Source organism: Primulina huaijiensis, chromosome 16 (genome assembly GCF_012295235.1).
Source record: "Primulina huaijiensis isolate GDHJ02 chromosome 16, ASM1229523v2, whole genome shotgun sequence".
Taxonomy (NCBI): domain Eukaryota; kingdom Viridiplantae; phylum Streptophyta; class Magnoliopsida; order Lamiales; family Gesneriaceae; genus Primulina; species Primulina huaijiensis.
In genome coordinates, this window is record NC_133321.1 from 19,712,493 (window position 1) to 19,731,615 (window position 19,123).

At 34.0% G+C, this 19,123-nt stretch overlaps 4 protein-coding genes across 5 annotated transcripts; 1 reads left to right on the forward strand and 3 right to left on the reverse strand.

The window, feature by feature from the left end:
- Nucleotides 1–5,116: 5,116 nt before the first annotated feature.
- Nucleotides 5,117–8,001, reverse strand: LOC140961434 (cytochrome b-c1 complex subunit 7-like). Its single transcript, XM_073419944.1, has 4 exons — nt 7,830–8,001; nt 7,579–7,736; nt 5,816–5,863; nt 5,117–5,421 (listed from the first exon to the last, which is right to left on the reverse strand). Exons 1-4 carry the CDS (start codon nt 7,924–7,926, stop codon nt 5,353–5,355), a joined length of 372 nt encoding a protein of 123 aa, XP_073276045.1. The 5' UTR covers nt 7,927–8,001; the 3' UTR covers nt 5,117–5,352.
- Nucleotides 8,002–8,514: 513 nt separating this feature from the next.
- Nucleotides 8,515–10,631, forward strand: LOC140962133 (probable histone H2A variant 3). The gene is made up of 2 exons (XM_073421005.1): nt 8,515–8,739; nt 10,083–10,631. Exons 1-2 carry the CDS (start codon nt 8,629–8,631, stop codon nt 10,377–10,379), a joined length of 408 nt encoding a protein of 135 aa, XP_073277106.1. The 5' UTR covers nt 8,515–8,628; the 3' UTR covers nt 10,380–10,631.
- A 171-nt stretch (nt 10,632–10,802) lies between these two features.
- Nucleotides 10,803–13,304, reverse strand: LOC140961433 (3-ketoacyl-CoA synthase 11-like). 2 transcript variants are annotated; one of them, XM_073419943.1, is made up of 2 exons: nt 12,952–13,304; nt 10,803–12,685 (listed from the first exon to the last, which is right to left on the reverse strand). In XM_073419943.1, exon 2 carries the CDS (start codon nt 12,658–12,660, stop codon nt 11,125–11,127), a length of 1,536 nt encoding a protein of 511 aa, XP_073276044.1. In that variant the 5' UTR covers nt 12,661–12,685; nt 12,952–13,304; the 3' UTR covers nt 10,803–11,124. The 2 variants fall into 2 exon arrangements, with proteins under 2 accessions (XP_073276044.1, XP_073276043.1); XM_073419942.1 differs by having other exon boundaries at nt 10,803–11,091; nt 11,140–13,304.
- Nucleotides 13,305–14,367: 1,063 nt separating this feature from the next.
- Nucleotides 14,368–17,580, reverse strand: LOC140960834 (uncharacterized). The gene is made up of 4 exons (XM_073419133.1): nt 17,464–17,580; nt 17,185–17,379; nt 15,566–15,688; nt 14,368–14,835 (listed from the first exon to the last, which is right to left on the reverse strand). Exons 2-4 carry the CDS (start codon nt 17,339–17,341, stop codon nt 14,618–14,620), a joined length of 498 nt encoding a protein of 165 aa, XP_073275234.1. The 5' UTR covers nt 17,342–17,379; nt 17,464–17,580; the 3' UTR covers nt 14,368–14,617.
- Between the last annotated feature and the right edge of the window lie 1,543 nt (nt 17,581–19,123).

Below are 19,123 nucleotides of genomic sequence, written 5' to 3' on the forward strand. Positions count from 1 at the left end.
ATGATTTGCAATAATAGTCCGAGGTTTTACCTAATACGAATCGAACGATAACGGTTACGGGTTCTCACGTCATAAAAAAAACTGCAAAATGATACATTATTTGTTAAAATATTGAGATAATTATTATTAACAATATATATGATTTAAAAATTGTCTTTATAGTAAAGTAGTGGGTTTCAATTAATTTGCATGTGGACATCAATGTATTGAAATTGAGAAACAAATAGGACTAAAATGAAACCAGCATTTTTGTCATTTTCATTGAATGAGATTCGGTGGCAGAGAAATTCAATATACTCACTGTTAACAAATAGCAAAAAGAAACATTTGCGCTGACACAATCCTGTGTCATTTTAATTTTTCTAAAGACTCCTTATGAATAAAATCATTAAATTAACAAAGATTCCTTCAACCTTTAAATGTGAAGCTAAAATCAACAAGATAAACCCTCTTTCATAAAGTTTCAACCCTTTCATGAAAACTTAATGAGTTAAAGATACCCGTCAGAAAAAATTGGCATAAAACCAAATCACGGAGAGACAAATATACAAGATCAAAATTGTATTTTTAAGCTTTGCTTAGAATCTGATATGATGGACAGGTAAATGTATGTTGATAGTGTAATATATATGTTTCCCGATGATCTTTGGAACAAAGAACAGTACAAGTTGAGGCAAAGAAAATCTTTTTTCCGCAAGACGAATTTGCCCGTATTCACGTGCTATACAAAACGGCAATCGTCCTCAAAATACAACAACTCTAATCCAAAAACTGCAGCACTACAATTTCCGGATGCCACCGAACAAAGATATGCCGAAGCTTTCAAGTTTGGAAGAAAAGAATGCAACGAAAATATATGCAGGAAAAAAGAAGACTGATAAATGCATGTAGAGAGACTATTTAAAGAGTGAGCCTCATAAACCAAAAGAAAGTCACACGAAAGAAGACTGATGACTCATAAGCCAAAGGACAGTCACACGAGACGCACTGTTATTCCAAATAAACTTTGTCCAACCGCACCGGGCCGGGTCGAGTTGGGCCGAGCCGAGAGCACGCGCGTGTGTTTTTCCGAGATCCAGCCTGTCAGCGTCCTCTCCCTTTTCAAAAACTTATGGTGTCCCTTGGAGCCCAAACTCATAGCTCAAACATAGAGCTAATAAAAAAGTTTTTTCTTGATACATTTTTGAATGTGTAACAAAACTTGGCACACTTTTCAATGTTCATTCACTCATACTTATCTAACAGATAGTGACAGAATTCATGAAATCTTTAGGTACATTTTTGGAGTAATAATAATATGAATGGTGAGATATGCTGATGATAACAAGTGATCTTAAAAGTGACCCACCCAACACATCGATCCTGCATGTGAAACAATAGCATATGAGTTAATTATGTCACACATGAGATTAAATTACTCAATCATGTTATAAATTTAAATGATGGGTCATTGTTCATTAACTTCTCACGTGGGTGGTTTTAAATGCTTTGCCCCCTTGTCAGTCCAATCATATCCTTCTGAGTTTTTGAGTATTTCATTTGCAACTTTCTTTGTTCAAATTAGAACTACATTTGAAACTTTCAACACGGATCGTATGAACTTATATGATTATATAAGTTTCGGGGCATGATTTGTTCATGCCAAACATTAATAAGCCAAGGGTTATAAATTAAAGAGGTAACAATTCTTTTTCCATGTAGTGCATGCAACGTGTGTGAGCGTATGTGAAAAAATATATGTGGACGGACCTCTTGTAGTACTATCCATATGGTAACATCGAAGAACCAAGAAAATATTTGATTGTTATTCTTCTCACAAATCTTTGATATCTTTCCATAATGATATAGTGCTATTATTACCCCTTTCTAAAAGACTGCATAAAACTCTTTTAAAAATATTAAAAGTCTAATATATATTTCATTTTTTTTAAACAATCAAATATATTTTACATACGTGTTGAGAAAAATCAAGCACATATTATACTCATTTGTAAAGAGTTTTATGTCTGATTTTTAAAACACAATATATTAAAGACAATATTATTCATATTTTANCCTCCATTCTTACAAATTAAATGTACATTTAATACATGTAGGGAATGCGCATTAATTTTACAGGTGATTGCGAATTAATAGTTCTTTAAGAAAATGGAAATATTCATGCACCGCAGCTCCTCCAGAAAATGAACCTCTGTTTTTTCATATATTAATTAAGGTCTTGTTGGCTATATGAATAAATTCGGTATACCAAAATCCAAAATTGAAATAGTTACTGTGTCTCTCTTTATTTCTTTCATGCATATATGCAAAGCTATGGTTGCCCTACAAATATCCTCCAATGAAATATCTCCTTTGTAAAATTTAGCCCTTCAGATTTTTCTTAAAAAATTCAGAGATGGTTGATCTTTCATTGATCGAAAAATCACGATGTTTTATAATATTTTGCAAATATTAAAATTATTCAGATATGTGATATATAATTTTTATTATTTGAATTTAGTCATCATGCACACGCGTTGGATGTTTATATAGTTTTTTTTTAACTAAACTTTGTAGGTTGCGCCCGTGCATCAACAGCAACAAAAAAAAATTCTATCATATCTTTTTGCCATATCGTACTTTTATAACAAGTTCCAATTAATTTTTACAAAGTGAGATTCGATTTTGAGTTGTGTTACTATATTATTAGACGCTGAAGAGACAAAACGGAACCAATGTGCATGGGTGGAAAATTTTAAACGATTTTAAATTTTAAAATAAATTACCTTTTTTATTTTAAATTTTAATTTTAAATGGTTTAAATTTTTTTTTAAAAAAAATCAACTGCTAGTTAAAAAATTACCTTTATTGTTGAGCACACTACAACAACTATCTTTAATTAGTATTTAACATATTCCAGAACGTTTATTTTATATGTTTTTTTTATGCAAGCGCAATTTTTTCTATGTTGTACTCATTCATTTGAAATTTATAATCATATTTTAATTTTAAATAAATTATATTAATGAAATATGATGAAATAATTTTAAGCTGCAAATATATTTAAAGATAATATTATTATTTATTTTAAAGAGTAATAATTTAAATGATATAAATAAAATTGAAAATATAGTTATTTAATGTAAAATAAAATAAAGAAGAATGTGTGGACAGTGAGACCCACAAGTAATGAGTGATGATATTAAAATGAATGTGAGAGAATGAGAGTGTTAATATACACAAAAATTAATGTAAAACAGTTTTATGGATCAATTTTGTGAGAAAAATATTCTATTTGAATCACTCATGCAAAAATATTAATTTTTATGTCAAAAATATTATTTTTTATGTAAATATAGACATGATTGACATGTCTCACGAATAAAGATATGTAAGACTGTCTTATTAGGGACGTACTAGTTAATATAATGTGTACGTAACATGTGAATCTCCTGATTTTTTATGAGATGATGGCATTAAAACATGAGACAATATAAATGTCTTTATTAAATACAATAACCAGCCCTTAAATTAAAGTATGGTCATGCAATCACATGGAATGTCCACAAATACTCTGATCAAGATAGCTGCAAACTGGCCGAAACTCTTGTTCTATTTCTTCATATTCAGCTTTGAGAAACCAATTTCAACATTCGAGATGACCCTGCAAACCATGATATGATTTGATTTTATGCATGTGCAGCCAAGTTTATAGACGTATAACGAATTTCCCATCATGTGAATTTAACCAATATTTCGCTGGGACCATTTACATAAACCAACACTTACCAAATAGATTTTTTTTTTTCAAGTTAATATTTTAAAACAAAATTGCATTTAATGTTACATGGGGAAAAATAAATTATTTTCTAAATTCACATCTTGCATCTCTTAACTTTTAACATCAAACAATTTTTAAACAATCTACACATCTGAACATGTCCCTTTTCTTTAAATTAATAATTTTTTTATATTTTTATTTATATTATATATTTTGATATAATATTTAGTGAATGAAGAACCATTTTGAACAATTTTTAGTTGATTGTTGTTTGTTTAATTAATTTAGACCTTATATTTAAATATTTTACTAAGAAAACATGTAGAAAGTTAACATATTATATTTTACAATATATTTATATTATTAATTTAAATAATTATACTAAAACCGAATTAACCGATCGAAATAACCGAACCAAAGAAAAATGGTTTGGATATCGGATTATATATTTCTAAAACCGAAAACCGAAAAAACCAAAATAAAAAACCGAAAATCGAACCGAACCGACCGATGAACACCCCTACTTAAAATCTTAATTATTTTATTTTTCATCATGTTTGTTACGAAACTATTCAACTATCAAGAATTAAATGACGTTATTTTTTGAATCATCTTTTGTTATTATTGAATATTATAGTCATTTTTATAAATAATAAATTTAAAATCACAAAATTAATTCTAGAATTTATAATTTTGTATGAGATTAAAATAACAATTATTAAATGAATAATCAGCAAAAAAATGAAAATTTTGAAAAAAAAAAAAAGAAAATGTATATAAATATACATTATACATTTTGAAAAGTAGAGAGAATGACATATATACGTGAGAGTAGAGAAGATAAAATAGAATGATATGAGGTGAGAGAGAGAAAGAGTATGTGTATGAATTAGAAGTTTTAACAATCAATCTAATTCTTTGGGTTGAATTAATATAATTTTTGACAATTTATATTTGTAACTATATGTTAATGGCATGAAGTTATTAAAAATCTATCGAAAATTTGAATACATCTAGATTTTTATAGAGTTTTTAAAAGTCAATATTGAATATCAATTGACTGTTTAAAAATTTATTAAAGTTTATTTTGAATAACACTAAACTACTATAAAATCTAGAGTTGTAAAATCTACAAAAGTTATCAATATTCCTGCATTGAATACACCTAGTAAAATTGTGAAATCAAAAGTTATTAATTTTATTTAAAAAAATATAATTTTNCAACAGATTGGCTCGACGGTTTTGGCGGGCCAACCTATGTCGTGTGTTTAAAAGTATACCTTTGTGGCAGAAAGCTTAAAAGTATACTCCCAGAAGTTGCAGGTACCATATACAGACCATTACTAAGATTAAGGATTGAAGAAGAAAGTGAATTTATTGCAAGCACCAAATCCAGCACCTGTTGGTAAATTTTTTACAACCATATAGAAAATAAACGCCTAACATATAAGTCAGCCAACGGATCATCAAATATCAACCAAACAAAAAAATCAGAGAACACATTATAGTCCATTGCTCAGAAAGGATCAAGTTGCTTATTTGATCATGAAAAATGAAATTCAATTAGAGGTCGCGCATGTATGCAAATCCATTCAGGGAATAGTACGCTGATAGAGGGGCAAACCACCCAGTGCTTCGCGCTCAGCCCTCTCTCTCTTAACCTGCAGTGATATTATGAAGGAAGAAATAAATGTTAGCCAGTACGAAGTATACAAAAATAATAAAAGTGAAGGTGGAGGCAAACTAAGAACCAAGACGACATGAAGGGTATTGGTTTAAAAGCTTATACAATTTGATTTGGTTATTTACTCCCCCACTTGGATTCAAAACCGGGGAGGCAACTCAGCCAGTCTTGTTAGCCAGTTTGCGTCAGATGTATACATGCAAAACATATCAGAAGTAAACAAGTAAGAAAAGGCAAATAGAGTCATGGAATGATATTATTTTGCAATACACTGATGGACAGAGGAAGCTAAACCCTTTAACATAATTGAGAAAATATAGTACTTTGATTACTTTTGTAAGACAGTTTCGCACTAAACACAATATACTTACAAGAGTTAACATCTCCTGAAGATAGCTCCTAAATGGTGTCTGCATAGCCTGTCAATGAGAAAGATGTCCAACAATTGGATTATTAGCACACATAATATTGAAAGTCTATAACTGATCTAATTACTCTAATGACAGCGCATTGGAAAATGTTAAATGGAAAACTAGCAGTCAGATAAGATTTTGACATTGATATTAAGATCATCAGGACTCCACTACAAATGCACGAGAAAAAAATAGCACAGCCAAAAAAGCTGATAGATAGAACTATATTTGATCCTAAAATACTGAAATTTGAACCAAGTTTCCAGTCCCCTCGTTGCATGCCAGAAATAGTACAGAAAAAAAATTGAGCTGAAAAGGATTTTGCAGCATGCAATCTATGCATGGACAAATAATATATTACTCTCCAATGCCATACGAGAGAAGAGAAAAAGATGATTATAGCCACAGGATAGGAATGGACAGTCTTCTTCAAACAAAATGAATCTAATTCGCATATTATAGTGCCCCTTTCTGCTCCTGCTCCAACAATGTAGGATTTTGTGAATTTCAATTGTGCTGCTTCATCATGGTGCAGAAAAGTGGTGAGATAACATTGACTGGCAGTGCATTTGATAAAGGGATGGCCCAGTAGCATAGGGATTCAGCAACTTGTGATGGTTTTAGGGGCTAACCAAGGCGCACTCACTGGAACGAACAATTTCACAGAAATACCTAAGACCACAATAATGGATGCGGAGTAGTTGCTCCAGGAGCCCATTATGCAGCCACACTAGAGCAGGCCCAGGCCGTGACAATAGCTCATATTTTGTATTGCACAAATAAAGAACAAGAATCCACCAAATTCACTCCAAAATAAACAAACATTTTATAGACCTATTGATTATTAAAAAAAATTGTCTAAAACAATCTAATGAGTCATTAGATTTTTCTGAAAAAGGGGAGATCCATAGGCAAGGGTCAAAAGACGTCTATTTTCGCTTTTCAAACCTATCATGCAAAATTCGTGAGGAAAAATAAAGATTAATGCATTTGGATCACAGTACCTTCTAGACATCATCAGAGGAACTCTAGTAATCCAACCAAATGATAGGGATATCAAGTTACTTCTTCACAACCCAACGAAGATATAGAAATAGATGAGATCTACTCCACACGTGGACAATCATTCAAACTTACCAACCAACAACAGCAAAATAGGTGCAGATTAACATAAATCAACAAGTACTTACAAGAGAAATCTGTCAATTATATTATTTTCAAATTTAAAATGGTCCACAACTGAACATTAGATTCTATCACAGTAAGTTGAAAAATTAATTGGCAACTAAGTTTTCAGACTATCGCATAGTTTCTATTTCCGTGGTTTCAAATCGTCAAGAATATGACATGCATACATACTCATTTTAGGTATAAAAACCTTCTAAAACTGGCATTCTACAAGAATTGAAATTTCTCAAACAAGAGTCTGTCAGAATAGCAGTTTAAGCAAACTAAATTGAGAGACAAACACAACCAGGCAAATAGGCTTAGCTTGATAGCATTTTCCTCCAACAATCACATTCTATTCGAAATTCAAAGAATACACCACCAGCATATATACAAAGGAATTCACACAAAAAATTACTACGAAATCCATTCAATAAATCAAAACCAAATCAATAATTGCTTACTTTCAGACAATCCAGACATATATACCAATAGAGCAGACCTCATTCGCAGCTATTAAGGAGAAATAAACAAACACTGAGCTGAAAATTCACCTGAAGTTCTTCAGGAAGTTCTTCGTGCTTCATGGAAAGGTCAATGGCGCGCTTCAGGCGTTGATTTCTCGCATCAACGATCTCTCTCGGCAGACGATTAAGCGCCTCCTTTATATCCAGATCGTACATCGGATCATACAAATCATCGTATCGTAGCCCTAATTCAAACATAACCAAACAAAATAAAAAATCCTCAAAACTAAAAAAAGTAAAAATAAAATCGCACACGCATATGTAAATCTTAGTAGTACCAAATTTTCGGAGGCGATTAGAGACGGCTTTCATGTGCATAGAGGCGAGTGGGTTGCGCTTGGGGTCGACGAGCCATTTGGAGAGGGCGGACAACATTTCTTCTCCACGTCTAGAAATCTCTGCTGTTAGATTGCACTTGAGCTTTGTGTATAATGGAACTAGATTTAGAATACTCGGTTGGGCCATACATTCCAAACTCCAAGACCCATTAGTAAAGCCCGTTAACCATATTACTTACTCGGTCCATATTATACACCAATACTACGTATGTTACTTGCACCTAGGAGCCACAGTACTTATTAAATTACAATAAATATAATTAGGAATTGTACTTAAAAATTCATTATTCATTTACAAAATTTTACAAATTTATAAATGAAAAATTGATAATAACTTTTTTTAAAAAACATTTACAAACACCACCGTTTATACAACAAATAACCTAATTGAATAACATGAAACCAAAAAAAAAAAAAAAGAAACATATTTAAGTGGTGATCTCATATTTTGATTTAGTATTGGATTAACCCCAATTTGTTTGTGTTCTGGTATTTGTAATAGAATTCGAATTCGGTTTTATTACAAAGATTACCTTACTGGGCCATAACTTGGTCCAATCACGTTAGGGCCGGTCAAAATATTTGTCCACTTAAGCAGCCCTCGGCCGTATGTTTAAATACACCCGAACTCGGACCCGATTCGTAGACCGAGAAAGTGTGCTTCTGCCTCGTCTTCATCTTCTCCTTCTCTGAAATTCAATTTTTTTCGTTAAATCTTGAAACTTCGTAGATCTGAAGAATGTCTGGAAAAGGAGCCAAGGGTCTGTTGACTGGGAAAACCCCAGCATCGAAGGACAAAGACAAGGACAAAAAGAAGCCCATATCTCGCTCCTCTCGCGCTGGACTTCAGGTTCATTCCTGCTATCTTTCTTTGGGAAAAAGGGACACTATTGGGACTGTATTTTGTCCCCGCGCACTATCCTTTTTGCTTAATTCGTTGGTATTTTCTGTTTTATGCTCTTTTTCTTGGTTATTCCTGCATTTTTATGTTGGTTTAAGAGGTTCGTCTTATTTTTACAGTTGTTATCTGTAATTTCCTTATTTCATAACTGATTGAGTTTTTCTTGTGTGAGTTTCTGTAACTATGTTGTGTTCGTGTTGCCAATTTAGCGGGAAAGAATTGTTTTATTTCCCTTCTAAAAACTTGATTGGTTCTGGTATATATGAATGGAGTAATTTAAGAGCAAATCATTATTTATACGTGCAGTCAGAATTGCTAAAGTCTCAGAAAATAGTTATCGCGTTTAAGTTATAGTTATAGTTAGTAAAGGTGTGAGAGGAATGTGCCTAAACTCACGTTTCCGCAAGGTGAAACTTTTACCCCGAGAGATATGCCCAAGACATGATGGTGGTGTGCTTAACGCCTTTAAGATGTTTACATTAAAGGAGTGGATACTTTTAAGTATATTTAGTGTTATAATAATTTATATGTGTTTGTTGTATTTAAAATATGGTGTTGTTTATTATTGTTCAATGATCTGTAAATTACTTATTATATTCCACATGATATAATTTTCTTTATAAGCCTAAATTTTTTATTACTTTGACTCTGCTATTGTTTTTGCTTCTAGTGCTATTTGCACCTTTAATATATGCCGAAACATTGGACCATCGAGAGTTATAATGGGATTTCATAGCTCTTGGTAGCTTTTAGTGATTGGATATATTGTATGGCATGATTTTGCTACTGTGTGGAATTTGGGCCTGAGAATGGGTTCTGCATGTGTATAACCCAAAATTGTATAAAATGTTTTTTTGAGTGTAGCAAATGCAGTATATAGGCAATTGAATATTTGATATTAGTTGTATCTTTTGGTTCCAAGCTTGCACATTTGATTCATTTCAAGCTTGATACAGTAATTATAAAGATTAAATAATAAATTTTAAAGCGTATGCTGGTTTCATATGAAGTCTAGGATGTAGAAACAAATTTTTGTAAACCTTCTTCTGCTGATCGTACTGGCGTATGCTATTGTCACAATAAAGAAGTATGATTTAGACTGCCGATGATTTATTTTCATTGGAATGAGAAAGAACCGTGTTTCATTTACCAGTGTTATGACACGGTGCTTAAGTTTTACCGGCTCACAGTAATTTTGTCATTGATACATTGAAGATATTTTTTTAAAAGAATCTTTTGTTTGCTTTGCGATGGGATCTTTGTAGGTATTACTTAATTTTACATTCCTGTAGTTCCCTGTTGGCCGAATTCACCGACTCTTGAAGGAGCGAGCTACAGCTCATGGACGAGTAGGTGCCACAGCTGCTGTCTATTCTGCAGCAATTTTAGAGTACCTAACTGCGGAAGTGTTAGAGTTGGCTGGTAATGCTAGCAAGGATTTGAAGGTGAAGCGTATCACACCTCGTCATTTGCAGCTGGCAATACGCGGAGATGAGGAACTTGATACTCTTATCAAAGGAACGATAGCTGGTGGTGGTGTGATACCACATATCCACAAGTCACTCATCAACAAGTCCGCCAAGGAGTAGAATTCAATATTCTTGAGTAAACAGGATTAACAATACCAGTTGCAATTCAAGATTTGAGCATAGGACTTCGACATGTTAATATGTTAGTTTATGCTCTCATGTTATGAAGTTGGAGTTTATGGCTTATGTTTCTTTGTCGAGTTTAGAACTTTAGGGAAATACTTTGGAAATTGTGGGTAGCGTTTGTTTTCTGTAATGTGTGATTTTGGTGACAATTTGAGTTATCAATTTCATGTGTAATATTGCATTTCATTTTGTTACTTTTTGTTTGTTGGATTGCAGGGTTATTAGCAAACTTTCGGTCCAAATTAATTCTATTTGTTCGGTTTATCCTTTTTTAAATAATAATAATAATAATAATAATAATAATAATAATAATAATAATAATAATATTGCTTATTTTCGTTTGGTTTGTTCTTCAAATAATTCAAATCGAAATACATTCAGAATAAAATCCCTCGTGGAGAGTCCCCAACAACTTGGAAAACTTACAACTTACTGAGATATTTTCATCTACATACTCCAATTAGATTTGCCATGATTCCCTAGCAACTATAAATGACAAGTTCCTCATTCAAATTAACATATGCAGCCTCGGTCAACTAGCAGCCTGGACCAGAAACGTATAGAAAACGAACATAAACTCTAGATGCAATTCAAAAACAGTTCTCCTATGAAGAGCTTATTACATTACCGGTTACACAGCTGAAACCTTGGGAACCTCTACAGGAAATTCATGAACCGGTTACACAGCTGAAACCTTGGGAACCTCGACAGGAAATTCATGAATTTCATCGACCCATGGATTCTTCTCCTTCGCTGGATGTATTGTTCTTAGAGCCTTCCACACAGCACTGTTGCATTTGAAGCCAGATCCGAAGGCTATCTGCCAGGTCCTGTCGCCTCTCTTAATCCTTCCTTTAGCTTCCGCGTATGCCAATTCATACCACAGAGAACTACTTGAGGTGTTACCAAACCGATACAGAGTCATCCTCGAAGGCTCCATATGCCAATCAGATAGCTGAAGATTCTTCTCCATTTCATCAAGAACTGCCCTTCCACCAGCGTGGATGCAGAAATGTTCGAAAGCCAATTTGAAATCAGGTATATATGGCTTCAGTTTCATCTTCAACACCTTTTTACCTACCAAAGTTGCAAAGAAAAGCAACTGTTCGGACATGGGGAGAACAAGAGGACCTAAAGTTGTTATGTTCGTCTTTAAGGCATCACCAGCCACTGCCATCAAGTCTTTTGACAGTGCAACTCCGACTTTCCCATTGGGATCCTCCATCTGTGTTACACAGGAAAAACACTTGTCGTCAGGGCCTTTGTGGGTTCTAACTGTATGGACTAATCGATACTTGGATTTCCAGCTGTCAGATCTTCTGTTCGACAGTAAAACCGCTGCACCCCCCATACGAAATAAGCAGTTTGAAACGAGCATGGATCTTTCGTTCCCAAAATACCAATTCAGGGTAATATTCTCCATGCTGATAACTAGAGCATGAGTATTGGAATGCGCCTGTAAAAGATCTTTAGCAAGATCGATAGAGATCAAACCTGCACTACACCCCATTCCACCGAGATTGTAGCTTATTATATTTCCTCTTAGCCTGTAATGGTTAATAATCATAGCAGATAAAGAAGGTGTGGGGTTAAAAAGACTGCAATTCACTATCAAAATTCCAATGTCCTTCGGCTTGAGTGAAGTCTTGGCAAGAAGCTCATCTATAGCGCCAAACATCACGGTTTCAGCTTCTTTTCTTGCTTCAGCTATACATGGATTTGGTGGCACCCGTAACACAGCCTCAGGCAGATAAGTAGGTTCACCGAGTCCTGATCTCTCCAGAATTTTACGTTGAAACTCAAGACTCGAATCAGTAAACGAACCAGTCAACCCCGATCTCTCGATGAAAATCTTCCTCGTGCATTTCCTATCCTCGTCCGGTTTATAACATGAGAAGTTCACAAGATACACAGGACGAGGACGTGTGAGGAAATACACGGTTGACAGAAAAACTAATAAAGTTGAGCACATTATCACGGAAATGAGATTGAATCTGAGATGGTCCCAGAGAACATGCACGTCTCGGAGAGAAAAAGTCGAGAGTTGAGCAGCAATAACAACCACCAGAGAGGACAAAAATATGAACATTCCATGGGTTATTAGGTAATGGTAACCGAGCTTCACATATTTCAATTTAACAGATTGTTTAAAATCAGGGAGCTTCCTTGAAGAAGAGGGTGGAATCAAGGGTGTGCTTGTTTTCAATTCACTCATGTTTCATAACCTCTCTTCGACCACTCTGGAATAACAAAATGTGTTAGGTCTCAGATACATAAAATCATTAAGAATTTGGAACAAATCAAGCTCAATCCACCAATCCCAGACCCAAAAATTTTAAATTTCATGCGTTATCTTTTTCCTTAAAATGTCAAATTAGTTCCATTTTCTGGTACTTGCTGACAATTTTTACCTCCTAATATTGGAACTTTTCCTGGATCTAAAAGAGTTTAATAAGTCTAAAAATTCCAGATTTATCGGGTTAGGCTATTAATCCCAAGAATATACCTTACAACAACTCTTTTTACAGGACCTTATAATGCAGCTCACAAATACAGAAAATCCCAGCAAAATCAAGGACCCTTTTGTCACAGAAGAACAAACACATACAATCTGGCCAAAGATTATTTTTTTATCTTCAACTTTTTCACTCAACATCAACATTCTTGTTAAGAGAAAAATGAACAGCCACAAAAGATATCTGATTGCTTGGAGACATACCCAAAAGTTGCTTCTTCTTTTTTTTGGTTTAAAACGAAGAACTCTCAGGCTAAATCATGTATGAGTTGAGAGACAGAGGAGAAGAGGGAGAGTTTCTTTTGAAAATATAAATAAAACTTAAGGAATCATGATCAAAATTATTCCAGCAATGTTGCGTGCAACAACACAAGCCTTAAGATGAATGTATATATAGATGTGCGGAATTTGAAAACACCGTGTCATAAACTCATATTCGCCTGTTCCTTTCGTTAATGGATTGAGATTTCGGTGTCAAAATTGAACCAAATAACTTCGGTATGAACATTTATATCCGAATTACAAAATTCAGTTATCAGTTCGGTGTTTGGTATTTTCGATATTATCTGAAGTTTGAACATCTTAGTGAATGGATTTTAGGTATTTAGTGATTAATAATAATAATAATAATAATAATAATAATAATGATTGAATAAAAATTACAGAAATTGAATTGAGTTAATGAGAAAATCAATTTATTTCAAACGATGCGTTTAGATGTTTTAATAGTGTACATGTAACGTCATAATAGGAAATATATTTAGTTGTGAATTTATTAAATTTAATGAATATCATTTATGACCCAAAACAGTGCCTAATGTTTCTAAACTTAGCCCAGCAGTTAGATTTGGCATTAGCCCATTCTCATCTTTGTATTCTGTTGTGTGGGTAATGGACAAAGAGTGAGCTAGGTTGCATAGTTGTCACAGCGGACACTTCTTTTATTTTACTTTATTTTTGGATGGCTACACGGGAAATGCTTAGTCGATTCTGGAATGATGCCAAAAGGAGGTTATCTAAAATATTTATTGAATATTTCAATAAAAACTTCCAGATTCCTATTTTGCATGTGGAATTAATTATAAGTCAAAGTTCATTGTGCTCAATATCTTACAAATTTTGGTACATTTTGGTATTTCAGATGAACCAACCAGCAGAAATCGTTGGTAGTTAAGCTATTGCTAAGCTCAAAATAATAATTATGTTATCAAAAATCAACCTGGAATTTAAAGAAAAAGGTATAATCCAATGATGCTCAAGTCATTGGTTGTATAGGGGCATGCATGTTGTCAACTCATAGCTTAGTGTCGTGTTTCACTGCACAAGCACAAGACACGGAGTTCCAACATACCCTTTGAGTCGGCCAGTGTCATAAAAGATGTACAGAGAATAATAAATAAAAACATCTAAAAATGTAATTAAGTATAAATGATCTATTTTTGAACTGCCACTGCTGTCTTCTACTGGAAAACTGAAGCAAGTTAATTGTACTTGCACACTCCGCAATAGCAGGCCATTTCAATTCTTTCGACTCATTTCTACCATAACCAAATGTGTAATGATGAAAGTCAAACAATTTTCAGAATCCAAAATTGAATAAAGTTTCAATTGTCCATCAATTTGGCATGATAATCATCAAGAAACTGGATCCAAGTAGTTAGTTCTTTGTTTGAGATTCGCTTAAGAACTTGGAAACCACATAGCAGTCTGGAGGAGTGATGTTTGTATAATAGTTGTGGATTGTTTCCGTGATTTCAAAACCAAATTTCTTGTAGAACTTGATCGCATCCTCATTATTCGTTTGCACGTGCAAATAAACCTCACCAATGTTCTGCTTCACGCAAAGATCAAGCACATGATTCAACAACCTCGAACCTACGCCACATCAATGAATGAAGTCAGGACATAAAAAGCTTTTTTTCCCCGAAAATGATACTTCAGATGCTACAAAAGAAGTGGGCACTATTCAGAATTGGATTACAAACAGTGGAAATAGAAGAATTAAGAAAGAAACAGCATAACTGAACACAAAATTTACTCCATTTGACCTGTAGTCCTACGTCCATTCTACAGTAACCAGGGTCTAAAACTTTTATTAATATTACTTAATTTAGATTGCAATCATCACCTGTTTGTTTATATAGGTGAAGATATATTAATATAAATTTGACAAAATATCTCTCCTAAAACTAAATCACAATGAAATCATATCAAAGAATATACCAGAAACTCAATAACTTCACACCTGATTCCAAAATAACATTATTGCATATTAGGAGAAAGAACTTTACTTGATAACACTAAAAAAATATAGCTTTGTCTTGTGATTTAAGATATCCTAAAATTCTGCCACTTCTATAGATTTTGTAGTAACAACCGATTATGCTATGCGATGAAGACAAATTATGAAACGGGGTGATCAAGGTTAACATCAAATTATCAGCTCCTGTTTGCACCCATATGTTAAAAACAAATTGTACACAAATCCATTTTGACTAAACATCAGCACTGTCTGTATGCCTCTTTTCATCAGTTCAGTCCAGACAAGACGTTGATACAAACTTTTTAGAAGTGAAATAAAATGGAAGAGGATTAAAATACTCACCAACACCCAATCCACGGTACGGAGCCAATACACCCAATGTCATTATGTATACACGAATAGCACCACTGTCTTTCTTCTCAAGACGGCATGCAATAGATCCCACACATATGTCACTGTAATAGGCTGAAACAAAAAGAAACTTTACAGTCAGAAACACAAGAAAAATCTCTCAGACTGATTATCATGCCTGTTCGAGTATGACTTCAATTTTTAAGCAACACATTTGCCAGTATTTTCAAGTCTAAGCATTAATATTTCGTAGAGTTACCACAAAATATGCATTTCCAGTAACAAAATTTTCCAATAATCCTTTTATCAGATACCATACTGGGACAAAGTTGGAGTACTTCTAATCAATGGTTCTATTTGCTCAGGTAACTTTAACCTTGCACCCTGAGTTTCCGATGCATTCATTTCTACCCCTACAATTACTCTTTAGCACAAATTAGCGTTTCTTTTAATCACATAACAGCAACTTACAGTCTTGATATGCTTGATATGTTCCTAGTTACCAATTAACAATCTAAGTAAAGGTAGCACGGGAAGAAAAAATTTCCCCTCCTCCATGAACCCATACACCAACCAAGTGTCTCCTCTATTATGCCAAATTTCATTCTTTTTTGTCACAAATGGCCAAGTTTTATAGGAATTTTCCTATCCTCTTGCCACACTATGTTTCATAATACATAAACTTGAAGACGAACTGCTTCTACACTAGTTCAGATTCTAGGGGTGATGGAAAGAAATCGACTAAAAAGTTCATTGCTGCATGGAATTACACTAGATGGATCATGACTCATGTAAGTGAGACGACTAGGTAACCATGGTGGTTATGCTCATGAAGAATATCCTTTATGTGGGTCTCAGGGGTATGGAATACTTCAGCTATGTGATAAAAAGAGAAATACATTCCACATATATAGTTGACGCATATATGCCAGGGTTTGGAAATAGCAGAAAAGCATCAAATTGAAAATATAAGCACATGTATTCATATTTTGTCATGATCATAGACCAAAAATCTGTTATCCATTTTTTCTGATAAGGAAATGGTATACAGCAATGATAATAAAACATATAAGTTGGAATATAATGCATCCTTTTACTATCACTACATGTTCTGTTTCGAGACAAGAACATACAATGATACCATATATTTTTATTTCACATAATATGGGTTCCCGTCCAATTAAGAATGCAACTCACCCCTATGCAAAACACTTTCGACTTCAAAGTTCAAACATGAATGGAAAAAACTAGAAGCACAGACTCATAGATATAATGATCTTAAAAAAATCCTGTGTCAAAAAATTTGTCGAAAAGCAACCAAAACAGTGAAAACTAACAAGTGTCCCCCACTTGTCATATAAATCATACCGTACTCAAGAAAACAACAGCAAAAACTATGTATTTATCCTTTCAAGGCAGATTAAAGAACAGTAAGTTAAATAAATTGAACTTATAGAACATACTTTTCAGTTTTCCCAATCACAGCGACACAGAAACACGATTTTCGAATGCTTACTCAAGATATGACACAACAATTGAAAACCCAGTTAGCTCAATTAGAAATTAAACTAATCCAATCACAAAAAAGAAACCCATAAGCAATCACAGACCTAATTTGGTAAATTCACCGGAGGTGAGGGCATCGGCATAATACTTATCGTTGTACCGAACGGGGAAAAGAGCAGTGTTGAGCTTCTTCAATTGCATCAGATTCTTGTCCCTGACACCGTCCAATGAAATCGAAACTTCTCGCCCTCCTACCCCCATTTATCACTTGGTAATCTCCCTCGTCTCAGATAAGTTATCTGCATAACGAAGTGAAAACAAGAGAGCTTAATCCTCAGAGCGTATGTAGTAAAAAATACGTAGAGATCAGAGAGAAAAAGTACATTGCAGGGAAATAAGGAGCTGAGGAAGGCTTGATGAATGGAGCAGAGGGCGGCCGCAAACTATGAAAACTGAGGGTGCGGGGTGGAAGGTAAACTCGGCGACGTTGTTATTACTTAATTCTTCCATATGCGTATGAAATGACAGTTTAACCCTGAGACTTCTATTATTAGTATTTTTTAACCCACCATCGCTATTATTTCATGTATAATGGATAATTAAATTTACTATATAAAAAAACATCCCTTTATAAAAAAACATCCCTTAATAATTTTCATAGAATATAGCCACATAACTCATCAAAGTATTATTGTTTATTCACCCAAAACCACAAAATGTTACTTTTTCATACTTATATTATTCTATGTGGCTATATAATGTTGGAAATTTTAATAAAAATTTAAAGGTTGAATAAAAAATTGTGTCTCATGAATGTGGGAGTGTCTTTTGGCTCTCCACATTCTTGAGTTAATTGAAGAGTTTTGACTCTTCATATTCTTGAGTTAATGGGAAGATTAATTGAGTTAATTAATCTTCCATGACTCTTGGTGTGCATTTTGGGGCTTATAAATAGTGGGTTCATTTCCTCATTTCAAGTACATGAAATTTTCTCTCTTTCAAGCTTTCTCTTGCATTACATATTGTTATCTTTTCATTTGGCCTCTCGTAAAATCTCGGTGATAAAGTAAATGTACGTTTTCAGTTCGCCGTAGTAGTGTCTCGTGCTAAGTCACTGCTGGTTGTTCCGTTGTATCCTGGGAAACAGACGTCCGCTGAAACCTCGAAGCACATACCGGAGAGGGCGAATCTGTTTTAAGGAAACTGTACATGCTACAGGCCTCGGTTTGGTTTTGTTTTCTTTTACATAATAGTCATACTGTAAACATCACACTTGTTTCGGTTATTACTTTATCTCTACAAGTTTGTTTTTACGCTACTGGTTTTAGCAATTTTTCTAACANACAAAACCGAGGATGCCGGGGCCAAGAAATTTCTTGTTGGTCGTTTTTTGGACTTTAAAATGGTGGATTCAAAGCCGGTTATCAGCCAAGTTCAAGAACTCCAAGTGATTCTTCACGAGATTCACGGTGAGGGGATGACTTTGAGCGAATCATTCCAAGTGGCCGCTATTGTTGAGAAGCTACCACCAGCTTGGAAGGATTTCAAAAATTACTTGAAGCACAAGCGAAAGGAGATGAATGTTGAAGAGCTCATTGTTCGACTTCGTATCGAGGAAGACAATAAGAGCTCGGAAAGACGATTGTTTTCTCCTATTGCTGCTAAGGCAAATGTTGTCGAGCATGGTCAAAGCTCGAAAAAGAGAACATTTTCCTCTTCCAACAAAAGGTTGAACATGGGACCCAAGGGAGGCATTTCGAAGAAAAAGTTCTCCGGAAAATGCTACAATTGTGATGGTATGGGTCACAAGGCATCTGAGTGTAAGAAGCCGAAGAGAAACCGAGAGGCGAATGTGGTAGAGAACATTGCTCATGAGGTTTCGAACATGAATCTCTGTGCTGTAATATCAGAGGTTAATTTGGTGGGTTCTAATCCAAGGGAGTGGTGGATCGACACTGGTGCCACTCGCCATGTTTGCTCCGACAAGGAGATGTTTGCTACTCTTGAGGAATCTATGAATGGGGAAAAGTTATTCATGGGAAA